This window comes from Otolemur garnettii, unplaced genomic scaffold (genome assembly GCF_000181295.1).
Source record: "Otolemur garnettii isolate 467f Iridium unplaced genomic scaffold, OtoGar3 scaffold00019, whole genome shotgun sequence".
Classification (NCBI taxonomy): domain Eukaryota; kingdom Metazoa; phylum Chordata; class Mammalia; order Primates; family Galagidae; genus Otolemur; species Otolemur garnettii.
Genome location: NW_003852414.1, coordinates 16,426,273 through 16,452,164, shown reverse-complemented (window position 1 = coordinate 16,452,164; position 25,892 = coordinate 16,426,273). Strand labels below are relative to the sequence as shown.

Sequence of the window (25,892 nt, the reverse complement as noted above, 5' to 3'; positions counted from 1 at the left end):
TTAGGAGGGAAGCCATGGATTGAGGGAAATATTTGCAATCCTTGTATCTGACAAAGGACTATATGTAGCAAATATGAACAGCCCTTACAACTCAATAGTGCGATACAAACAGATACTTCACAAAAGAGAGCAGATACGTGTGGCCAGTAAGCAGTTGAAAGGCCGTTCAACTCCACTGTCACCACCCACCGTCAGACACCAGTACACGCTCCGGAGGATGACCAGAAGTTAAGAAGACTGATGATACTGAGTTGTGACAAATATAGGGGACAGTTAGAACCTTCATACACTGCTGGTGGGGATTTAAACCCCTTTGGTAAACAGTTGGATAGTTTCTTACAAAATTAAATATATAGTTACCAAATGCCCTTCCATGCCATTCTTAGGTATTTACCAAAGAGACATAAAAACATGTTCTCAATAAAGACTTATTTATGAATGTAGAAAGTAGCTTCATGTATGACAGCCCCAAACTGGAAATAAACCAAATCCCCCCTCAATTGAATGGATACACCTATTATTCTATATTCATAGTATAGAAAAGTAACATGCCAGAAAAGGGAAGAAAAGGAATGAACTTCCAACACGTGAAATAACGTGGATGAATCTCCAACGCATTATGCTGAGTGAGAGAAAGCAGACTCAGAATGCTATGCTTGTAAGATACGATTTATAGAAAACTCTAGAAAGGACAGATCCAATCCCAAGTGACAGAACATAGCTTAGCAGCTGCCTAGAGCTAAAGAGGAGGGGAAGCTGAGCTGGAAGGGTGGAAAGGGAAATTTGGGGGTGATAAGAGTGTTCTATACCTAGACTGTGGTGTGGTTTACATGCCTGTATAAATTTGCCGAAACTTAGTGAAATGTATATTTAAAACGGGTCCATTTTATTGTATATGAAGAAGACCTCGATGAAACCGATTTAACAATAACAACAAAGAATCCTTATATCAAGAGTTCTAAGACCTCGAAGATGCATCTTAGCCTTAGGGTACTTTGTTCCATATTATATCAATTTGAGGAGGGGGAGGAATTTGCAGGAGGGGATCCTAAAGCCTATTCTAATATTAACATACTTTCTATATTAATGTCACCATCCATCATCTCTCAATCTACAAAGTGACAGAGATGTTAAGTAAATCAAGTCGCATACCGAGTCCCGCTGCTGACATCTTGACTATCCTTTATAATGTCATCTGCCTTCACACGAATCAAATTTTGTCCTACGAGGAACTATTCATAATATTTGGGCCACCCGTTTTACATTTACTGTGAGCACAGGCTAATAGGATTTTTTTTTTTAAGTGCAAGAGACTCAAGTGACATTTGAAAAATATCTGAGATGAAAAATACAGTAGATGAATAATTTCCTTAATCAGTCTAATCACCTAGAAATTGATTATCATACTTTATAATGGGTTCGTGGGAATATTTTTTAAAGTCTTGGGCTGCTGTCAAAATAAATGCCTTACAAATGATCATTTATGTTGTAAAAAAGAAGAGAATTTAGTAATAAAAAGCTTCTTTTTCATAGCCCTTCTACCCAAATTCCTTCCAATTACTGTCACTCACTCTGTTGTGGAATTTCTCGCTATCATCTTTTCCTGACACTCTGGGCTCTGCTGTAGCCGCATGAACAAAATACCATAGACTTCGCTTGCTCAAGAACGACAGGTTCCCTCGATGCCTTACCTCTTGCAAAGTGTTCCGTGTCTGGTCCCTCTGAAAGGTGTAAGGATTATAACCCTGCCAACCAAGCCCTAGTGGAAAAGTCCCCTTCTGTCCCCAGATTCATTTGGTGGCAGTGCAGGTATCTTGGCAGTTATTAGGGAAACTGATTGAGGATGAGTGGGAAGTCTTCCTGAGTCAACCAATGCCAAGTCCCTGCCTGATGTGGAAAATAGGATTTGGGGTCTGGCAGTGACCTCTGGCATCTCATTTTGGATCCTATTTAGAAATAGGCTTCAATTTTTCTTGAGTTACAACCATGACACCCTTAGAGGAAATCAGTCACAAGTGTCTGTTGTATGCTAGGCGCCGTAGGAAGAGTTCTAATTTAACCCTCCAAACCACCCTACAAGGTAGTATTTATAGTTATTTCCGTTTTGCAGAAAAGAACACTAAGACTCAGAGGATTTATGGAATTTCCCCAAAGACACACAGCCACTAATTTAAAAAAGAGATTAGAGTTAGATGTAATCTAACTCCAAAGTTACCCAGTTATGCTACTTTTCTTACTGAGGACCTTGATGCCTGCCTATTCAGAACTCAAGGACAGTCCGACTGTGCTCAGTGGGAGACAGGTTTTGCATGGAGAATAAGAATAGACTCAATCCAAACATAAATGTCAATGCAGGCTATAATTTTTTTTCTTCATTTCCAGAATGAGTCCTAGATCTGGGCTCTGACATAATAATACAATTCCTATAAAGCAGTGGCTCTCAACCTTCCTAATGCTGCAATTTATTTTCATTGTTACAAAGGGGTTGCGACCCACAGGTTGAGAACCACTGCTATAAAGACAGACATCTAGGACTCACTTCATCTTCTTTTACTTTGTCTTTTCTTTTATTATTATTATTATTATTTATTGTTTGGAAGGTACAGAGATTAGGTTACACTAACGCACTGCATGATTGCATTTGTTAGATAAAGTTCCTCTTATAATTGTGTCCTGCCCCCGAAAGGTGTGCCATATACCATGACACCCCACCCTCCTCCTTCCGCCCCTCTCCCCACTTACAATGTGGGATATAATTTTAACCTTATAATAAACTGCAACGAAATTAAAATAAGAGCAGTAGTTACCTATGGAATCTTCTATTACAATTCTACCAATTTTCAATGAGTTTTACCCGAATAAATTCCATTTCTGAAAGCTAATCAGAAAATATCTTGAAGGGCGGACTGGCAGCAGCTAACACTGCACCCATTTTTGACCCAGAATTTCCACTTTTCAGATCAACCTGCAAGAGAACTGAACTATGTACATATACATCCATTTTTGACCCAGAATTTCCACTTTTACAGTTAACCTGCAAGAGAACTGAACTATGTACATATACACAAAGATTCTTTGCAAAAATGATTGTAGGAGCAAAAATGGAAACTACTCAGCAAGCTATAATTGGGGATTGGTTCAAAAAAAGTTTGCTACATTTATTCAACAGCATTACAATGTAGGTTTGAAAGAAAGGAATAGATTTATACATGATGTAGGAAGTGATCCAAAATACGGTATGTGGGAACGTATGATGCATAACAATGTGTGTGCTATTTTTATAAAAATAAAAAGATACCTATTTGTACATGCATAGAAAAACCAAGAAGGATACAAGCTAATTATTAAAAGGGCTTATCTCTGCGGGGAAATATTAATGGGATGAATACTATTTTCTTTGTCTCCTTACATTCTCTTTAAGTGTCTGTAAGGATGATGTGTGTATTGTACAGAAAGTATTTGAATTTATGATCTACCTGTAAGTTCTTTGCTTTTTATGATAGATTCAGGTACATACACTCATTTTCAAAAACGGAACGAACAGATCAAAATGTTCACAGCAGTTATCTCCAGATCGCAGGGCGAAGATTTTTTACTTATGTGCTGTACATATTTTTATATCAAAAATTTTCTCTGCCCAGCTTCTCTAGGGTTAAAAAAATCACAAAATAAAATATTTCCTTGCTGAATATGGATTAATCTGATAATCATAACAAAGTACGTAAGTCTCCAGGGAAATCTCCTCCTCTCTGGAATTTGGCTCTGTCCGCTATCCCAAATGGGCGAGACTGGAAGAGTAAGATGTTCCTTTATCTTGTTAGGCAAAACAGCATTTTACAACTTAAAATATTTGGCTCCACCAAACAAAACAGAGTGTCTTGGATTTCTGAACATACATAGGCATGTTCTTATGTCTCAGACGGCTTGGGGATATTTGTTTGGGAACATGATCACCTAGTCGGTCCACAAGGACCACTTAGGCAGTTGTTCGGCTCAGTGGGGTTGGTAAAGACAAGCTGGTCCTCACGGTCAAGGTGAAGGGCAAGAGCTAACAGGGCACAGAAATACACACACGAGGAACATCCGCAGATATCCAAGACAAGACGTAGTAAGGTTTAAAGTGCACGGCACAAATTAACAAGATTAAAGATTAAGGAACGGAGGTCAGAGGAATGAAGGGTTCCAGAGTGTGCACAGTACCACGTTCTCCTCACCTTGTCCAACCCACCAAGGTAGCTCAGCCTGGAGAGCTCCACTGAAGCCACTCAGCAGAGTTTGGATTGGCACTGAGGTCACTTCATTCCTGTTTCTTGTACCTATTCAACCAGGCTAGATCCCCCCCTCCTTTTTTTTTTGAGACAGAGCCTTACTCTGTTGCCCTGGGTAGAGTGCTGTGGCATCATCATAGCTCACAGCAACCTCAAACTCCTGCGCTTAAGCCATCCTCTTGCCTCAGCCTCCAGAGTAGCTGGGACTACCAGTGCCTGCCACCACACATGGCTAGTTTTTTTATTTTAAATAGAGTCAGGGTCTCACTCTTGCTCAGGCGGGTCTTGAATTCCTGAGCTCAAGCAATCCACCTGTCTCAGCCTCCCAGGGTGCTAGGATTACAGGTGTGAGCCATCACGCCCAGCCAGACTAGGTTTTCCTTAATCTCAGTGCTACAGACATTCTGGGCCCGATCATTCTTGGTTGCTAGAGACTGTCCTGTACATTACAGAATGTTTAGCAGCACCCTGGGGTCCTCCCCCAGCTGTAATTATTGAAAATGCCATTACAAAGATCTCCTGGGGACAAAATCACCCCCATTGAGAACACCATAGTAGACCAGGCTGAATTTCAATAGGTTAAGAGCAAAGAGAGAGCAATTAAGACAGGGGTGACAAGGTACGATGAGCTCTTCATTTGGGGGTAATGGGCAGGAAGTCATCCAGTCTGAGGAAACTTTCATATATTGGTGAATAGTGGAAAATATGGTTATGTAGGCAAAATAGGATATGCTTGGAAGTACAAATGTACTTTATTATAAAAGGAAATAGGTCACCATGAAGTTTGAATAGGACAATGCCCTGATGGAAGGAATGACAGGTGAGGAAGAGGGGTTTGCCTGCACTCCCATGATTACATAGGGGGATGGACTGGATTCATGGAAGCCAGTTGGGAAGATGTAACAGCATCCTTAGCAGCTAAGGGATAGAACTGGGGTGGTGGTGGTAACGGAACTAGAAAGGATTGGCAATCATCTAGACATACCTTATAGGAACATGAACTAAAGTTGGCAGATATCAAACGTGAAATAGGGAATAAAAGATAACAAAGGTTTTGATCCTAGGTGGCCACAAAGATGAGGTTAAAAGTGACAGGATTTAGGAAGTCAGAGAAGGAAGCCAGTCTGATCACAAGTTCCTTCACAAACATACTGAATCTGAAGTCACAAAGAGGCAAGTGAGAAGAAATGGCCACAAGGCACCTAGAGACAAAGGCCAACACTTTGAGATAATCATTTCCCATTTCTCAGTCCCAAGTTCAGAGACACAACCTCAAAGCAGCGAGACCAATTTTGTGGATGACTCATGACTCTCTTCTCTTCAACTACAGCTTGTCCCAAGAACAAAGGCCTTGAACTCACAGACTTAGAAAAAAAAGAAAACCCATGTGGTTCAGACCACAGGTACAAAATGTTTCCAATCCTATTAATTTCTCATTTAGCTATTGCCTCCTGAAAAGGATGTAGGATATGGGCTGAGAAGGGAAGATTATTTCTCTGCAGAGTTCATTTTATGTTTTCAGATACCATCATCATCCAGAGGGATTTATTTATTGCCAAATTAAACTCGAGCTGTACCAGGAACTGTGCAGAGATAAAAGCACAGATGTGGTCCCTGGCTTCCAGACTCTTACTTATACAAATAGGTAAAGTATTTACAGACAGAATAAAAAATTCTAAACAATGCACAAATAGGAAATATGTGTATCAGGTACAGGTTGAAAATATGGGGGAGAAGAATTTGGAGAGAGAATGATGGAGAGGATTTCACGATAATGCAAAATGGCCCAAAAGGCAGTGTAGTATAAAAATGAGGTGGTCAGGAGGCCCCCTTCATGTCATTGAATCACTGCATCACCACATGATCTTCGGCAAATCACTTCAATTCGTAAGTTTTCACCTCCCACCTGTTAAATACCACTCATGTCTGAGGATAAATTCACCTATTTGCTTATTCAACAAACACCGATTGAATTTTACTTTCCTGCTTTAATAGCTCCTGTGGGTAGATCTAGAAATGTCAAAACGGAAGCAATGTATCCCTTCCCTTCAGAGGAAGCTGATGAAAAAATATTTAATAGGAGGGAAATGTATCAGTTAGTATGCTCTTGACTGCAAGGAAAAAAATTTATTCCCATGAAGTCTGATTTAAACAACAAAGATACTGTTATCTCACTTTTAAAAAGTATCAAAATAGAGGGTTCTAAAGTTGATTAATTAAGTATCCCTGTGTCATCATGAGGTATCCAGTTCTTTTCCCCTGTCAATTAACGCTGAGGTGCTCAAGTATGTTGGGTTCTGTCTTCAGGCTTGTCCTACTTGTGGATAAAAATGGCTGCCAGAGTTCCAGCCATCGGCTCCCGATGCAACCGGAGATTGGAACCACGAGGATTAATGCCTAGGTAAAGCACGGATTCTGGCACACAGAAATTACTCAATGGGTGTTAGTGTTCATTATTTTTTGCTGTTAAGTGCTATTATCATTCTCCAAAGGAACCACCTGTATTGGTTTGTTAAAGTATCACAGACTGAGTGGCTTAAACAACAGGAATTTAGTATCTGACAGTTCTGGAAGCTGTAAGTCTGAAATCAAGATGATGGCAAGTTTGATTTCTTCTGAGGACTGAGAAAGAAGGATCCAACCTCTGTCCCTGGCTGGCGTCTCTCCCTGGGTCCCTTCACATTATCTTCCCTCCTGTGTGTCTCTTTCTCCAGTCATAGTGGATCACAGTATGACCTCATGTTAACAAAATACACCTGCAGTGACTCTATTTCCAAATAAGGTCCCATTACGGTGGTTAGGACTTTGACACGAATATGCTCATTGGCGTGCTTTAGTTCAGATATCTTATTTAATAATACTAATTTTTTTCAAAGGGGCCTTTCCAGAAAGAGAAAATAAGTGAGGAAGTAATAACTTGGCTAAACGTTCAGTCTCTTCGGTCTCCCTCCAGGTAGCAGACTCTCCTTTCTCTGACCATGGGTGAATGAATTTATGAGCCACTGGGAGGTGAGAACCACTGTGGGGATGTTGCATATACCAAGCTCTTTCTAGAAATAATTATGTTGTCATCCCCTGGTTTTGTTTCTGTTACTCTTTTCCCTTCCAACTTCATTTCACTTATGTCTTTGCTCTTTTTAAGAAAAAGAAAAAAAAAATCCTAATGTATGCATCTGCATTTCTTCCCACCATGGGGGAGAATGCCAACGGCCAGGAGCTGGTGCGTGTGGCTTGCCATCCTCCTTTTCTTTTCCGAGAGACTGTGGCTGGAAGTTGGCCATGGTTTATGTAGTCCACTGAGCAAAACAAAGCAGAACACCATTTACCGACGTCTAAGCTCTTCTGGATGCAGCAAGGCTTTGGGAGTTATTAAAAGGGGGAGCAAGAGCTGTCAGCTGCTTGGGGGGGTCTTGTAGATACTGTGTCCCTCTCTCACCTAAGGCCACAGTCACTCACGGAAGCTGGTGGAAGAGAGCCTTGGGTTTTGTTTCTGAGAAGAGATGGAGGGTGAGAGGAGGACTAGCACCGACTCCTTCTCCGGCGTTGTCAGCCGGATTGCAGGCTGGGTTACGGCAAGCTGAGAAGCTGTCTGGGCTCAGCTCCTGGCTACTTCCCTCTCCCTTTGTCTTTCCCATCTACCAGATCTCTTACTGTTTGAGGACGGAGCCTTTTAATTTTGTAAATCGGAGCCCTCCAACCCAGAGACACGTCTCCCAGCGCACACTGGCACAATCTCTACGCCCACTCGGTGGGAAGGAGAACTTGGCACCTGCCCTCCCATTTGATAAAAATGATCAGGTTTTTTATTCAATAGATGCTTTATTCACAGTGATAGGAACAATTTTTAATTTCCACCTGAACTGTAGGGAAACCAAATTAAATACTTGTACTTTCTTTTTTAATGCTCACCATTAATATTTTTTTAAGGAGAAAATGAAAAAAAAAAAGTTTTAGCATCTCCAACAGTGTGCTCCATGAGTTTCCTGGTGGGAGGTGATAAAGGCATTTTTTTTAACTGACTAAAAATGGTTAGCCACAACACCATGAAAATATCTCAGAATGTTTTAAAATGAAAAAAAAAAAAATAAAAAACCCTCAGTGACATGGAAATAGCAATTTAGAGGGGGGTCCAGGGGTGGTTGCCAGCTTTGAACGGCTGATTTTGTTCTTCTCCGGACCTCCCTCACGTTGCCCACACTGATTTCCATCGACTTCAAAGGAACAAGCCGCCTGGGGGTATAGAGGGAGAAAAGGATGGGACCATTTGTTATTTTGGACACAGATGATTCCAACCGAGGGAGGACATTAAAATGTTTCAAGAAACACAGCCTTTGAAATACAGCAATAGACTCACATCTATAACAGACTCTTCCGTAATAAACACCCCCTCCATGGAGGGCAGAACCCTTTTGTGACTCTGCAAGCCTCAGAGCACCCTCCCTAGGCACCTTTTAAGTCCTGGAATTTAGCTGGGTCCTGTATGGATGCTAACCAGCCACTTGCACCATGCACAGATCCCAGCATAAAATTATGGTAGACAACATCATGCTAAAAGCGTCTACCATTTTTAACTTTTCTGTCAAAAAGAGGGTGGAAGTCCACTGCTTGGCTAGATATTCCTGGAGGGAAGAGAATTAACACCCTGAAGAGCAGGATTTCAGTGGAAAAGAAAATACTTTCACCTCATTTGCATGTCCCAAATGGAAGTTATGAGGAAGGAGGCTTAATTATTATTTTACTATCACTTCAAGTAATACTGAACAAAAAAGGTGAATCCCATCGTCCCACTTGTGAATGGCCCAGATTCCTTTACTGACACACAGATTTTTCACAGCAATCTCTCTGCTACCCTTGGTTTCCTCCTCCATGTTATTCTCCTAGTTCTTGGTTTTTGATAACCACAAACCAGCCTACTCAAGGGCTTCCCCTGGACAACTTTCTGGGCACTTATTTATTCTGGTCACTCCTCATTTTTTATTGATTCAAGCTCCCTCTTACTTAGGGAGAGCTGCTTGAGGCTTGTCACCTTGCCTTGGACGAGACCAGAGGTTCCAAGGGCTGGGAGAGAAAGGGAAGAAAAGGTATCAGGTGCATTTCACCCCAACTGGGGTGAAGGTAAAAGGTGCATTTCAGGCCATCTGGGGTGAAGGAAGACAAGCAGTGAATGAAGGTATGTCACTAAACCGCCAGTTTAGTGCTGCGGTATTGTGCTGGGATTATTCAAATCTACCGAAAACAACACACAAAAGAGACAGGCACACGTTAGGGGCCAGGTAATGAAATCCACAGTACATAGTTGTCTTCCTTCCTTCGTGTTAGCTTGGGAAGAAAATGTAGTCCCAGATGAACAGTGTGGCCTACAAGAGACCTTCAGTGTCTCTGTTAAGTTGGTTTAGATGGATTTTAACTCAAATGCACTTAGTTCTCTGTTACGGGCAATCTTCAAAACGTGTATGAATCCACCAGTTTCATAGCCCTTGGTTTTATTTGATCGTTCTCAAGGTTTTTTGAACAGAAAATGCTCATCACTTTTGCAGGAGTTTTTGTCCATCTTTCTCAGATAACTATAGAAGGGGAGTTGTTTTTGCTTTATCTGCGGGGGGTGGGGGGCGGGGGAGAGGGAGATATCACCCCTCCCCTCTAGATCTCCGAGATTATCCAAACAAACATCTTGTTGGATCGCACTCCAGCTGTCAAGGTTTTTGTCACGGGTACTGTGAGTCACCTTGAGTGGATCCTGGTGTTTTGTCTCCCAATCCGGAGGTGGCAAAACAACCATTGTGCCATGTTAAGCTATAGACACTACGCCTTTGGTAACTCTATGCATTTCCAAATATCTGATCTCCTAAATCACTCAGTTCCTCATGAAAGAGACAAATGCTACAGACCAAAGCTATTCCCACTGTGAGGTCCACATAGGCATGAAGATTTATGTGCTCTGAGGACAGAACACATCAGCATACATTGTATTGTTCTGTTTCGATCCTTTGGCGTTAGTATTTTATTTAGATGAGCCCTCGAATAGGTCTGGATATCAAGATTCTTGTACTGATTTTGCCACTGATTTGCGGCAAGGATCTTGAATTTCTGGGATCATTCATGTTGCCTCGGGCTCCTATTCTCTCTCATCTGCCAAATGAAGGGGTTGGACGAGATGGTCTCTGGAAGCCTTGTGTGACCAAGGTCCTCTGCCATCTGGTTTTGAGACTACGATCCTTGTTTAAGAGGAGTGGAAATGTGGATAGGAGGATGACAGTATTTTTCTTTCTTTCCTAACGCTTTGATGAAATGAAATTGGCTGAGTAGGGAACTTATATCTATCTGCTCTTGTCTCCATATAGTATGTCATAAGTTGCTAACTATATGCAAGGAAGCATTTCTTAGGAAAATGTGAAAAATGCAAATGTGGTAGAGAATTCTTTTATGATGCATCCATGTGATCTCTATAAAGTTGGTGATCTCTGTTCTCGTACAGTCAGAAATCATAAAGGAAAAAAAACAGCGAGCTGCTAAGAGGGCTGTTTGAGTGGCCTTGAAGAGGAGAATGACAAAATAGTATACAAGTTCCTTATAATAGAAATGTCACCAAATGATCCAGTGTGACAATTTGGTGCCTCGTCTCACTTTGGTATCAGCATATAGCCAGGATTTTACGACAGTTTACTGAAGGTACTGGCAAACGTAATTTGTGCTAATTATTGTTCAAGGTGAAATGAAGTTCATTCATTTTTTTTTTTTTTTTTTAGTGGTCAAAACAAGCCACCAGATTAAAAGCCAGCCCCTGAGTTCTTGGTTTGGACTTCCTCAGTGTGGACGCGGCCTTGCTGTGGGACAGGACGGCTGGCATTTTGCTGTCTGAAGCCAGGAAACTAAACATGGGTATCGTTCACGCCGGTGTCCACGAAGCAACACCCCCTGCTTCAGATCCTTCGGTGAATTCCCTCTGGGTTTGTAAGAAAATCTGAACTCCGTAAAATGGCTGGAAAAGCCCTGCATTTGTTCACTGATGTGTCTCTAGTATTGGGAATAGAAGAAAGAAGAAAGCATGGTGTAGGCATCTGATGAACATCTGTGGAATGAATGAAAATCCAGCATCCTTTGGTCCCTGCTCGCCTCTGAGCAGCCCACTCTGCTGCGGCCACACTGCTTCTCCATCCCTTTCCCTCTTCTTGCCTGGTCAGCCCCCATAATCCCTTCAGATGAAACATCAGTCCCTCAGGTTTTCAGTGGTCTCTCTTATTATTCTTTCTTAAAGTACCAAATTCTTCTCCTTCAGAGGATCAGCATGTTACAAATTTTCTAATTTTTGTGTGAATATTAGTTAATAGATGGTTTCTTCCATTACTATTTAGACTCATGAGGGCAGGATTGTCTGCTTTTTTAAAAACTGTATGCTTAGGCAGTGTCTGTGGCTCAGTGGGTAGGGTGGTAGCCCTATATACTGAGGGTGCAGCTTCAAATCCAGTCCTGGCCAGCTAAAACAGCAGTGGCATCTGCGACAAAAATAGCTGGGTGTTGTGACGGGTGCCTGTAGTCCCAGCTACTGGCTAAGGCAAGAGAATTGCTTAAGCCCAAGAGGCGGAGGTTGCTGTGAGCTGTGATGCCATGGCACTCTACCAAGGGCAACAAAGTGAGACTGTCTCAAAACAACAACAACAAAAAACTGTATGTTCTAGGCTGAGCCCTGTGGCTCACACCTATAATCCTAGCACTCTGGGAGGCCGAGGTGGGTGGATCACTTGAGTTCAGGAGTTCAAAACCAATTCTTGAGCAAGAGTGAGACCCCATCTCTAAAAAGAGCTGGGCATTGTGGTGGGTGCGTGTAGCCCCAGCTACTTGGAAGGGTGAGGCAAGAGGATCACTTGAGTCCAACAGTTTGAGGTTGCTGTGATCTGTGATGCCATGGTATTTTGCCCAGGGTGACAGAGAGACTCTGTCTCAAAAAAACTCCCACAACAAAGAAACCCTGTTTGCTGTATAATTAGTATAGTGTAGGCAGGTACAAAGTGCTCAGTATTTTAAAAATTATATTCGAGAAACCACTGGTCTGCTAAAAAATAAAATTTTATTTAAGTATTTTATATATTAATAGATGATTTTTAAAAAAAGTATCTCCAGCAAGGCAATCACTTAAATCCAATAGTTTGAGGTTGCTGTGAGCTGTGACACCACAGCATTCTACCTAGGGCAATATAGTGAGACTCTGTCTCAAAAACAAAACAAAACATTTAGCTAGCTCATTAAAAAACAAACAAACAAACAAAAAAACCCAAACATTTTCATATTGATCTTTTTGTCTTTCTTGCTAGCTTTGGATCAGAAAATAAATGTGACAATAGAATGTCATCAGACATGTATAAAGGATAGTTCTTTAACCAGGTAACCCAAAAGTTTTTCTTTCCCCCCAAAAGAGAGTTCCATTTAAGACTTTTCTGTAGCCACAGAAACTACCTACTGACATCAGAATCATTTATGTTCTTCGTTGGGAATTGGATGCCCCAGGCAGGAACAGGATAGTCAGGCAAGTCCCTTAAGCACTGCTGAGGACTCACTGTCCAGCTGATACGCAGGACCCAAGGACGTCTGTCACACACGGGCCTGGGGCTGCTAGCGATGGACTGCAAACTGAGACAACCTCCTGTGCTCCGGGCTCTCCTGTCTGATCACAGGGGCTGTGACTGGAGGCAGCAGATTGCGTTACATCATCTGCTCTGACCTGATTATAGGAGTGTTTGTTTCCTAAGGTGCTGTAACCAAGTACCACCATTGTGCCGCCTTAAACCAGAAGAAATTTATTCTCTCTCAGCTCTGGAGGTGAGAAGTCCAAGGTCAAGGTTCAGTAAGACCATGTTCCCTCTGCAGGCTCCAGGGAAGAATCCTTCCTTATGTTTTCCAGCTTCTGTGTTGCTGGCAATTGTGGGTGTCCCTTGCAGCTGCCTCCTCCAATCTCTGCCTCCTTTGTCACATGGCCTTCTCTCCTGTGTGTGTCCGTGTCATCACACAGCCTAAGGATACCACTCATTGGATTTAGGGCTTGTCCTAAGCTGGTATGACCTCATTTTAACTTATTACAGTTGCAAAGACTCTATTTCCCAATAAGGTCATACTTGGAAGTTCCAGGTGACATGAATCTTTGGGTGACACTGTTTAATGCAGAACAGTGCTCAAGGCAGATGACTTGTGCTCAGCCCTCTGCAGCTTTTTCCTGGCAGGCAGGACCCAAATTTCTTCATTTGTGTACCATTCAGATGCAGTTTCCACAGCTACCTTTAGGTCAAGCTCTATCTTTATTGCCTCTCACTCAAACCCTTTCAGGTACTGATTCTAACCATCACCACCACCACCAAAGCTCCACCTTATACCAGAGCTGCCGTGTGCTGAGACGATCTCCAGTCTAAGAGCTACCCTCTAGGCTGGGCCTTCCTGATGAAAATATGATTCTCACTGCTGCCTTGTGTATGGTGATTTAAAAGGTGGTTCTTTGCTCAAATCCTGATTGCACAATGACAAATATGGAGCCCCCCCCCAACAAACAGCAAGGCTGTCCCCCTTTGTGGTGGTGCTGTGGGGGAGTTATGAATGGACTGTGATTCTGCCCCTGCTTCCAGCTGGCAGGCAGTGGAAGCACTTTCCTCCCAGGGCAGGAAGGAGGCAGATTTGCTGAGGGCACCTGTACACAGGAAAAACCCATGTCAGGGTGTGGTGGGCAGCGGGTGTGCCAAGAAGATAAAGTTGGCCCTGTGAATGGGGTGGCTGTGATGCCTTCAGGAGTGGCTGGTGGGGATAGGGCACAATCCAGACTCCAGGTCTGTAACAGAAGGCTTACTTCTCACGTGACGGGCTGGGACATTCCCTGTATAGTCGGAGATGAGCAACCCTAACCCGAAGTCTCTCCTGATTACACCACATTCTCATCCAGCCCAGATTCCTTAATTCACTCCCAATTCCTGGATGTGCAAATTTAGTAGCAGTATTACCCAACCCTTTACGAAGCCTCTAAACATTCTAAGAGATCATTGTCCATGTATAAAGAGAGTCTAAATGCTACAGGAGAATGGCAACCCCAGAAACATCCAGGGCAGAAAGCATTCATGCACGCAGCAGGATTTCAAAGTCTAACATATTTCAGGCACACACCCCCCTGGGTGTGGGGAGACCAGGACAGACAAGATGGGGGTCCTTCTTCAGCCTCTGGTTCAACCACTAAAAACAAAATCCCCGGGGGGTCTGATGACGTGGGTCTAAAAGTGCTTGAAAATGAAACTAAAAGCCATTTTTCTGCCTATTTTAAGAGGCAATGCTCTTTGGTAGGTCATATGGGAGAATCCCCTTTGGTGTAAAATATTTCCTTAATGGGATCGTGTTGGAAGTGCATTTCTGGACGAGATGGGAAAAGAAGGTGAAGTTATTCTCAGGAGCCAGGCTTCCCTGTTTTGGTCAACACTTCCCTTGCTCATCAAAGAGATGCTGTGTTGCCTGACCACATGGGGGAACAGAGGCCGTAGACACCAAAGTTCTGCCATTTAGAGAAATAGGGTAACGCTTCCCTGTCTGTCATCACGCACTGATTTGAATGTGTTAATAAAATGAACATTTCAGGAGCTCAAAAGCAGAAACTTAAGGGATGATGGGAAGGAAAACTGCTGTTGGACAGACCCAGGGAGTCTGGATTGGCAGCAGAGTGTGGGGTGGGGTGGAGGAAAGGACATTTGCTCCGAAGTTAAAGGAACCTTCTCTTCATCCTTCCTCTGCCACCTGCCAGCTGTGGGCCCTTGAGGAAGACCCTTCAATCTTCCCGAGGCCAAATTTCCTGCCAAATGAGGGTGCCACCGAGAGAGAAGAAAACGCAAAGGGTTTTGATACATAGACAGCCCTTGAACAATGATTACTGTTAGTAGTAACGGAAAAGAGATCAAGAGGAAAATTTAGCGATGGCAAATTACCAAATTCTATGATGTATAAAATAAGATAAATGTGAGAGGCAATATCACAAAGTATGTATACATAGTCTAACTAGAAACATTACATTTCTGAAGAACGCTTCTGAAACTGTTATTGATGGGAAGATCACCTCTTACGTATGTACACACACAATTGTGTAGATGTGTCTATACCGTGAAAATCGCAATAGTCAAGTCACAGTTGACTTTTGCAATTACAAGAGACACGAGATATAAGATAACAAACGTTATCAGTATATATTCCAAGATTACAATTTTAGCAGGTTTTCCCTTTCTTTAAAATGTCTATACATTTTTTGAGCACCTTCGGGATATGGTATATGTGGATGATCTTATAGATGGAGAGGTAGACCCATGAGTAATTACTGTCTAATTTTAGGTTATAAAATGTCTAGGTTAGAACAGAGATTTTTAGTTTACTTGCCAGTTCTGCTGGCTTTCAACATTATCTCCCACAGAAGTGTGTTTTGGGGGGTAGGGGTATCCACAGGTTCTTCTGAAATGGACTCACATTTTTAAGGGCACTTTGGATTTTGCTTTTGACAGACTCTTCCTCAGGACTCCGAGCACAAGAACTGGGATGCAGGGCCCTTCCGGTACCAGCTGTCACAGAATAAACTGATTGTTGTTTGCAGAAGGCTTTAAATCAATGTTTTTCAACCTTTTTTTATCTTCCAGCACACCTAAAGCTATTGTTAAACTTCCATGGCACCCTTAAATCATGTTGATCAAAAAAAAAAAAAAGTAAAACAAAAAAAATATGTACTTCGCTTTGAGCTTCTTTTGAAAATAATTTAATTAATGATCTTTAAAAATTTTCACACCTAAAATCCTCTTATGGCATAATGGTTGAAATTACTGCTTTAAATAACCAAGTATGCAACAATTGGGCCATTACGAGAAAACCAAAAATTCAGGTAAACAGCTGAACTTTTATAGGGTTTAATAAACTCTCACCTGTAATAATATTTATAAATGTTTTCTTCCTTTAAGGAAACTTGGCCTTGATGAAGTAGACTCCAATTACAAAGCAGAAAACCCTATGAGAGTGTCTAAAATTTTTTTCTTTCCCTCTTCCTTGAGTTTCATACAATCCAATTCATGTAAGTAATAAATTTAGGTATTTATTGTGCCTTGATTTGATTAGACTGAAAAGCATCATTGGTGACAAATGAACTCCTGTGCTCAAAAGGTCATATTATCTTCGTGAAATGGCCACCTTTTGAACTCTGAATATTTTGTTCATCCAGATTATCAAGTAACCAAAACCAGTATATAAAAAGATGTGAAACCCAGCTTGGAGTTCTTTTTTTTTTGGCCAGGGCTGGGTTTGAACCCGCCACCTCCGGCATATGGGGTTGGCACCCTACTCCTTTGAGCCATAGGCGCCACTGTGAAACCCACTTTGGTAAGAAAAGAAAACAAAAAAAGACAACCACCCTGATGTTTTCTATTATGCTTTGAATTTCAACATATGTATTTTCTGGATTGCAGCATATACCATAATATATACCAATGTCATTCTGAAAAAATATGTATTTAATGCATTCTCATAACAAAAGTACACATGCTCATTATAAAAAATTTAAAGGAATAAGTATAAAAAAGGAAATGACGAAAAGCGTCATTAGTCCACCACGCAGAGATAAAATTTATCCGCATTAAAACTGTGTTTCATTTTCACTGAATCTTTTACACATCCATATTACAAACACAATTTCCTTTTTACACAGTGGGGACCATTGTCCCTGTATGTTAAGATTTTTAAACCTTCCCTTTTCCTACTTAACTGGTTATGTTCCATTTTCAACGTCTGTCATGTGATCACGCCACAATTCGCTGAATTTTTCTTCCATGGGTGGGATCTGGCTTTTCTCTGCATGTTCTGTAGAGGAGGCTGTACAGACAATTCTCAAACAGAGCTGTAGGTGTGTTATCACAGCATCTCTGGTAATTCCTTTAGGATCAATTCCTAGAAAGAAAACTTCTGGGTCCCAGCACACAATTTGAAGGTTTTGCTACACATACTGCCAAACTGCTCCCACCTTTCTAGAGAGAAATTTATACTCCCTACAGCAGTGTCTAAGGAGGTTTATCTCATGGTACTCTTCCTGTACTTCAATACTGCCTTAAAAAATATCTTAAAACATTTCTCATTGCTACTCCCAGCTTAGTTTTGCTTTGATTTATATTTTTTGGATTACTAGTGAGACTTCGACTCCTTCGTGTCCCCCCCGCCCCGTGAACGTGTGTGTACTGCCCATGATTTCTACCTCCAGTTTTCACCTTTTGAAAACACTTACTCGTCAGGGCCCTTAGCGTTGTTATATTTTTACTAAAGCTTTGCTGCTAGTTGAAAAGTCTTCCTAGTCAACGACAGCAGAGACATTGCTCTTCCTCTTACAATTTCATCAACTAAAAAAAAAAAAAAAAAAAAATCAATTCGAGAAATTCAGGTTGAGAATTTATAAATTGCACCTCTAAAAATTACAACAGCTGAACCCCCAAACAAGGGAGGAGGGCAGCTGGGAACGCCTCTTCTTATTGTTGTCCAGAGGAGGATGTTTAGACCTTGCTCTGTGGTCCCTTAGATTCAAAAGAAATGCCCATTCTCTAATTCACTGGGGACTTTTTGTTTTGATTTTAGCTTTAAACACATCCCCGCTGTCCTGGTTTTGGGAACTAACTGAGGATCTGGAAGGGGAGGAAGCCGAGGTGAGGGTGGGCCTTCCCTCCACAATCCCGTTGGGAGCAGGCAGCATCTTCACACACCTTTTGTGGGGGCAGCATCCTGGTGTTGGCAGGCCTCTAGGGAAGCACAAAAGCTCAGCTTGGATTTATTTTCATTTCCATACATATCACTGCGGGGAAGAAGGGAAGCTGCTATCACAGATGTTAAACAATTGGTTGTTTAATGACTCTGCCACCTCGGCTTCCACACTAGGTGTGGTGTGCTGTGTGCCCATTTACACAACTTCTTTGGCATTACCGTCAGGAGCTCAGGAGAATGCTTTGATAGGAGCAGATTTTCTGCAGTGACAAAAAACATACTTCGTTTTTATTTTTTTTTCCCTCTCTCTGCATTTCACAGCTCTTGTCTACCAGCCCCTGGCAGAAGTCACCATTTCTTTGGCGAAGGAATGCTATTTTCCAAAATCCTTTGGCAGAATCTCCTAGAGATGTGTTTTTCTCCCTCCTTCCTAATTTAGAAAGTCTTCAAAGAAAAAAAAAAAACCTGACAAATTAATGTGAGAAGAAACGAACTCTGATTTAATTTTGCATTTCTTTCAAGAAAAGTTTCTCTGGGAGTTTATCATTTATAACCGATAAAACTGGCTACAGAAATTGGGGGAGAAAAGTAAACAAGAATGTGTGCACCCCAAGATCGGACTGTTCCGGATTGCAGTCAAGATGCAATGTGGGATACGAATTCCAGATTTTATTACAATCCTTTGTAAGTTAAATTAACATAATATTTCGGTGGTGCAGGAAGTCTTTTAATAAAGCAAAATAAGGAGTTGCGTGAATAAGAGTGAAAAGTGTTAACTGTGACATTTAAATGGTTACATGATTTTAATTATTCTTTTGACAATAAGCACCCTCCTGATGTCTATTCAAGAAGCTGAAATCTGTGCCTACTATGGAATTTGCAGTTGAATAAGAGCTTTGTTCCCTGCCTTTGGCAATTTTAAAGAAACAAATGGAAAAGGTATTAAGGCCTTACAACAATCTACCACCTACCAAAGGGATCAAAAGGCAAGGTGGAAAGTACTAGAGAGACAGAAGTGAAAAGGAAAAAACAAAGGTCACACGGCTGCATGAGAGAGGATAGGGCTGGTGAGAGGAGGGAAGTCCAACTGATGGCAACTTCTTATCTGTTCTTGGCTGTCAGGGGTTTCCGGCTGATCTTTTTGGATTTGTCATTATTCTTCTTCGGAGGTTCTGGGTTTGCCTGCATGTGTCTGCCATAGAGGCTGAAAAGAGAGAGGGAGAGAAAGAGAGAAAGGAATCCATGAGATCTGTTTTACTATTAATACAAAATACTCTTCAATTGATGGAGCCTTCAGCAACAGATTAATGTTCAGAAAAATACAGAGAAAGCCAAAAGATCACTCCCACTTTCTCTGTGTCATACAGCGTATTCAGGATATAAAATTCTCTTTTGCACACACACACACACGTACACCAGGCCATGATGTCCGATCCCAGACAAGCTTCCTGGGGCCTCAACCCCACTGGGAGAAACTGTAGTGCGTGGCCCGGCTGTTCCAGACTAAGTTTAAAAGGTGGCAGGTGTTCAAGGCAACACTGACAGGAATTAGGCTGAACTGGAGAGACGGAGTGCCCATTTAGGGGAGAGTGAGCACTGAGCTTGCCCTAAAAGCCCAGGGGCTGGCTAAAGTGACAAAGAGCGATGGTGTCCGAGTCCGCGCTGCCTGCTCCTGCGTGATGGATAGCACGGGGACGGCTGCCACACATCAATGCCACGTTAATAAGTACCGCTGATTAAATGTTGACAAAGTGCCCTCCGACGACGGCGGGTGGCTTTCACTGCACAGTGATGCTGGCTTCACGGCTGAGCGGACTTAACAGGACGGCAGAAGGTAATTAATCGATAATTTATGAGTAATTCTGATTAAACTAAATTAAAAGCCACCCTAAATAAATACAACTCATCCTTAACTCCTCCTATTGATATAACCGTGTCTCCAAGAGGACCCTGGGGGAGTCTCAGCCCTTCCTGATGAAAGGAACCACCTGACTCTGCGGCTGCAGTGGCCGTGAACCAACTCAAGAGCATGGGCACAGAGCGTGGCCACCACTCTGCGCAAGGTGGCCCAAGTTCCAATGTCCACTGTAGGAACTGATGTCCTCTCTTGATGTTGGCACCTGGTGGCCAAGTACAATGTGGCCCAATTTAGTACACATCGGTGTTCTTGATGACCCTGAGGCTGACAGGAGGAGGGCAGGGGAGGGGCTGGTGCACAGTGCCATCCTGCACACCTGCCAGGCAGAGCACGTATGTCCAGCCAGGTTCTGGGGATCTTTCCAGGAAGAGGGAGGCCACTCTCTATGTTAAAAAGGTACCACATGTGTCCCAGACATGTAACACGAGGGCCTGCCAACTGGCTTCCAACTTCTGTAAGAATCAGTTTAGAGGGCCTTTGCTCCAGGCCCACCCTATCCACCTGGCATTGTCTTCTCTGGAGCCATAAGAGAATCGTTTACTTCCCCAAGAGACATAGGGAGGTTCACCTCCCCACGCTTTACACATGCCCCAGATGAGTAGGCCCTGGGTCCCTGGGAGTCCTGGATTCCAGGCAGAAGACCACTGATTTGGATAGAGAGGAAAGTACAGTGTGTCCAACCTTCCCTCTGTGGCTGGCCCAATTCCCAATGCCATCTATGTCCTAAATCCCTGAAACCTGTGAATATGTTACCTGGCAAAAGGGACTCTGTGAGTATAATTAGATTGAGGATCTTGTGATGGGGACATCACCCCATGTACCTGGCCCGCCCTGGGTTCCTCCCCTCCCCCAGCAGCTTTCCCAGATATGCCAAACAGGTGGGAGGAACCCTGAGCCCCAGTGGGTCTGTCTGGCGTATTCCTCACCCTTGCTCCTCTCAGAGCCCCTGCACTTCTCTTCCTCCTGGGATGTCAGCTTACTGATGCTTAGGGGAGTAACACTGAAGAGTGATGGGCCCTGGAGGCCTCTGGTCTCCCAGCTCCTGTCTCCTGCAGGCAGCCAGTGCCCGACTGCGCTGTGCCTTCCTTTACATAGGCCCCTGCGGCCTCAGTCTCTTCAGCTGCGCAGCTTTCATGCCACCTCTCACCTTCCTCCTCTATTTTCCAACCCCTCATCTCCATGAAGAAAAAAATATGTAGTATATATGTCCTTATGCACAGACAACATCAAACTCTAAAGATCACAAAAATGGACAGAAATAGGACTCCACGGCTCACACAGACGGAAACCTGGTCACACACGGGCGCTGGGAAAGGGTGTTGGTGACAACAGGAGGGGGGAGAAGAGGAGGAGGAATCCGAAGGAATCCATCAAGGCCTGCTTTGTGCCACACCCCAAATGAGGTGGGGCTGAGGGCAAGGTGGGCTTCTCAGAAGGCTGGATGTTTAGCAGGGCCCTGACATGGAAATCAGGGATGTTATTTCAGATGGGGGCACAGAGGCTGAGCCCTGGGACTCAGCAGGGCTCCTCTCCTTTTCTGGAGGGAACTGGAATGTTCCAGTGTTTTAGTTCCTGCCATTTAAGATTCAGATTCTACTCTGTGAGCCTGACTGTGAGCCTGACTGTGAGCTACACAGCAATTCCTGCAAAGGGCCAGGTAGGAGATGGCCGCAGGCCCTGAGCTAGCTGTTCAGACCCTACTTGTGACACTTCCCGCTGCTGACTCTAGCAACCTTCACCTCCTTCTCTGTGCCTCAGTTTCTACATCAGTAAAAAAAGGACACTGTTTTCCTCCAGGGGTGGCAGTGGTAGTTTGACAAGCCTGGTGCCACGGCATGGCTACTGGACGTGGCCAGAGAATGCTTGCTCAAAAATAGGACTGATGTGGGGTTACAGTCAGTGCAATTAGACAAAGGTAAAGATGTGGTCATCGTACTTCTTCAGGGCTTTTTCCTCTGAAGAGTATCATGGTTATTTTCTGTCAATGCTCAATCCTCAAATACCTCTGGAAAAAAGGTTAATCTTCTTTGAAGAAAGCAGGCAAGACAGAGCTAAATGCATCGCCCCACTTCCTCGGTGAGTCATGGCAGAGCTGGCCACCGCCCGCCGCCCGCCGCCCGCCGCCCGCCGCCCGCTGCGTGGTGCTTTTCCTCCCCCAGCTCCGTGGGCAGAAGAGAGGTGGCGTTTTACTCAGCGGCCATTCCCATGTGGGGGCCGGGCTGTGGTGGAGCAGTGACAACACGCAGCTCAGGCTCCAAAATCTTGTGGCTCTATCAGCAGGTAGCCACGGGGCCTCGGTTTGATAAGTAAGGGTGGGTGGGCGGAATAATGGTCCCCAGAGGCGGCCACATCCTAATCCCTGAAACCTGTGACTGTGTCACCTTCCATGGGAAAGGGGACCCTGCAGTGTGATCAGCTAAGAACCTGGGAAGACAATCTTGGATGATCTAGTGGGCCCAATGTCATTGAAAGGGCTTTCCAAGAAAGAGGCAGGAAGGTCAAGGTCACAGAGAAGTCTGCAGAGCAAGGGCTTGGGAGGTGAAGGGTCCAGGTGGCCTCTGGAAGCCTGAAACGCATTCTTCCCCTGTCTCCAGAAAGGCACAAGTGTTACTGACACTGATGTTAGGCTTCTGACCTCTAAGAGCCATACAATAATAAATTTGTTTTGTTTTTAGCAACTATGTTGGAGGGAATTTGTTACTGCAGCAACACAGAACAGACCCAGCAGGTGAACCTCTCTCGGCTGGGCAGGGCTGCCTATCCCTGAAGACTCTGCTTGATTTCAGCAGCAAAAAATGCAGTTTTGGGGCTAGCTGCTCATTGAAAAGATAGACCAAGTTTAGGAAAGGTAAGGTACCCCACACGAAAAATGGTTGCTATTTCTACCGGAAGAAGCAAAAATGGGTGTGCAAACTATCCCCTGTCTACTATGAACGGGATCTGTCCCCCAGTCCCCTGAAGGTGGCCCATGTTTTGCTTGTACCCAGATGGAATATCTGAGCAGTGACTGAGTAGGTATTTTATCAGTTGCAGGTCCTGAGAGGAGGGAGCATGCCACACCAGGCCTGGGTACACGTGGGAGCCTCAGGGCTGGCCAAGACGTCTGTCCTCCTGAGGAGCCAGTTTCCTTCTCTTGTGACTTGTCCTTTTTCCCTCGGGGCCTTGGTGAATACAGGCGAATACGGCCTCTCCCACTCCACTGCTTCCTTCCCACCTCCTCCTGTGCCTGGGAAACCCAACCGTCCACTCCTCGGACCTCGGTGCTACTGTCGCCTCCTGGACAGCACATTCCTTTGGTGCCACCGCCACTGTAGCTCTCTGCTCTGGGGCACCTGTCTGGCCCTACAGCAGACCCCAAAACACCCAGGGGGACACCCAGAGAACAGTCCCATGGAATCATGCTCACTCCTGCGTTCCGCACCCTGAATGACGTGTAGCCTCAGGAACGTCACTGATTTGCTACCCTCTGACGTCCCCATTGGCAGAATGAGGATGACCATTTCCAGCTACCTTGGAGGGCCTGAGGGAAGATTAAATCAGACATGGAAACACTCCTGTCTGTGGGGTGCACAGGAGGTGCTTCAGAAGGGCAGCTGTGCCTCTGACCTCTCACCAAGCTCCGTGACTCAGGCCAGTTTCTTCTGCTTCTCACAAACCGCCCCCAGGCCCAGAGTGTGGCCGTGGAGCCCACATGCCACCCTGTGCCTTTGGGGCAGCTCCCCCCATGGGGAGGGTCTCAGTGGGCACTGCTGCCTGGCTGTGGTGCCTTGGGAGGTGACAAAGGCAGCCGGGCTCAAGGTCACCCACGAGGCTGCAGTGGCTGGTGGGCAGATGCTCTATCCACAAAGAGGAGGGACCCTCTGGCACAGAATCTTTCTCTGCACTGACACCTGGCTTGTAGGTGATAATTGGGAGATGATGATGGAGTGGGAAAAAACCAACAGAGAGCGCTCCCAAGTGACAGGAGGGGATCGATTACTCTTGGGAGTCTGATGAACAGCTCCTGTCACAGAAGACAACTTCAAAGATGAGAAGTCAGGGACTTGCTGAGCAGTGGGAGGTGAACCCCCGGCCTGCCTGTGCCCCGGTCTAGCTCACCTGTGGTCCAAAGGCAAAAGAGGGGAGGGGCCTGTCCTCTGTGGCCACCTGCAAGACCACTGCTGAAGATTATTTCTAGGGAAATCACTAAGAAATGATTCTGCGGACTGCCCAGATCACCACACTGGAGACTTCCGAGGTATTTTGTTAAAAGCCCCTGCAGTGGCTACTTTACCCCCCAGGTAACCAACCACTACTCCTTGTTGACAGCTGAGATTATACAGCAAAAACATTCTGGCCCACCCTACTCAGAATAAATTTGGCAACACATTTTTTATTAAGCAGTATGATACGTAAGATTTTCTATTAGCTGACAAATGAATTTTATTTAATCTTATCATTTCAGTTGGATCCAAGCCTCTCAAAGCCCTTGGTTGCGGCAGCCGGGAAGATGCCTGGGTGCCATCACAGTCCTTGAAAATGCCCTCCCTTGACTATAGGGATGCAGGGCATGGTCCTGGTTCTTGCTCTCTCTCTGACACCTCTTTGGTCCTGCTGTCTGTGCTTTTATCTCTTTGCATCCTCTTCCTTCGAAAGATCATTTAATTTTATAGGTTTAATGATCATCTCTGAGCCAGGCAGCTCTCCAAGTCACCACTCCCTCAGCCCAACTGGACACTCAGCTATTGAACCACCCTCAGAGCAGGGAAGGGCCCTGACACTACCTTCCCCAGGTCCATCCCCCCACACCTTCCAACCCTGACGGTTAAATGCTGAAGTCATTTTGACATTTACCTCTTTTTTCAATTGCCATATTAATCAAGTCTAATCGAAATTTCCCCTGCGGTAGAAATTCTTAGCCCCAGATCACAGAGTATTTCAGACTCTTAAGTTGGATGTGCATGTTTCAGCAGAAAAGGGGCAGTTTCCATCAGCTTCTGGAAAGGTTTGCAACTCGGGTGCACTGGGCCCAAAGTCCCATAGCTGCTTTCTGGTACTTGGTTTATGCTTATTTTCACTGTCCCCCCAACTTTATTCATTCTCTTTCTCTGCACCCTAAAACAGAGGCCCACATTACACGGCCATTAGAGTATTGTACTGGTTCCCTTCTTGGCTTCCGTGACGCTGGTATAGCCCTTCTTCAAGATGCCTTACACATGACTACCAGAACAATCTCTCCCGGTGTGCGCATGGAAAATGGCGCCCAACGCCCCTTGGACTGGGGACCCAGCCTGGGTGCCGGCACAGAGCCAAGCGTAGGACACTGGAGGCCTAACTTGTGCCCAACTTCACCTCTTTCTGTGCACTAAGAGGGACGTGTAAGCCAAGACTGGGCGTGGGCGGGCAGTGCCAAGTGTGGAAAGGACAGGGCGAGTGTGAGCTGTGCCATTTAAGAGCTCAGTCACCTCAGCGTCCTATGCCTTTCCCCAACCTTTGCTGTCTTAACTGGAAAATGGGGATCTCTGCTCAGGACTACAGACTCCTGCGGCTTCTTTTGTAGTCTCCACACTCGAGGCACCGCTAGAAACACATTGTGTGCTATGTAAATATTGTGTTTCCCAATGCCAGGTAGATGAGAGGTGCAATATGCTGTTCTGAAGTCATTTGCTCATGTCATATGCATTCCTACTGTTGTTTTGGGCGTTTCCATGGAAAGTCCTTATTCAGACCAAGAAAAGAACCAATTTTAAGAGCTAAGGAGACGGCCAGCAAAAATAATGGCGAGAAATAATTTTTCTCATAATCTGTAATCTTCTGGCAGGATACTAAATTTAAAATCTCTGCAAATAAATCTGTGGACACAGAGTGTGAAGTCTGGATTATTAATAAACATTTGCGGTATCTTTATATATCCTATCTAGCAACTATGAGGGGCTGGTGACAGAACCTTAGCACATAAATTGCTGAGTCTTAAAGAAGAAGAAGAAAAAAAAAAA

At 44.2% G+C, this 25,892-nt stretch overlaps 1 protein-coding gene across 3 annotated transcripts in view; it reads right to left on the bottom strand.

Annotated features, from left to right (window-relative positions):
- RSU1 (Ras suppressor protein 1) overlaps positions 1 to 25,892 on the bottom strand; it is a 269,357-nt gene that overhangs the window by 62,552 nt on the left and 180,913 nt on the right. For 2 of the 3 annotated variants that reach the window (XM_003786787.3, XM_023511370.1), the window contains one exon: positions 18,479 to 19,203. The exons of the other annotated variant lie outside the window; for it this stretch is intronic. In XM_003786787.3, coding sequence (XP_003786835.1) covers positions 19,101 to 19,203 — 103 coding nt within the window. In that variant the 3' untranslated portion in view covers positions 18,479 to 19,100. Of the gene's footprint in view, positions 1 to 18,478; positions 19,204 to 25,892 lie in introns of those variants that run through there. 3 annotated transcript variants of the gene reach the window in all.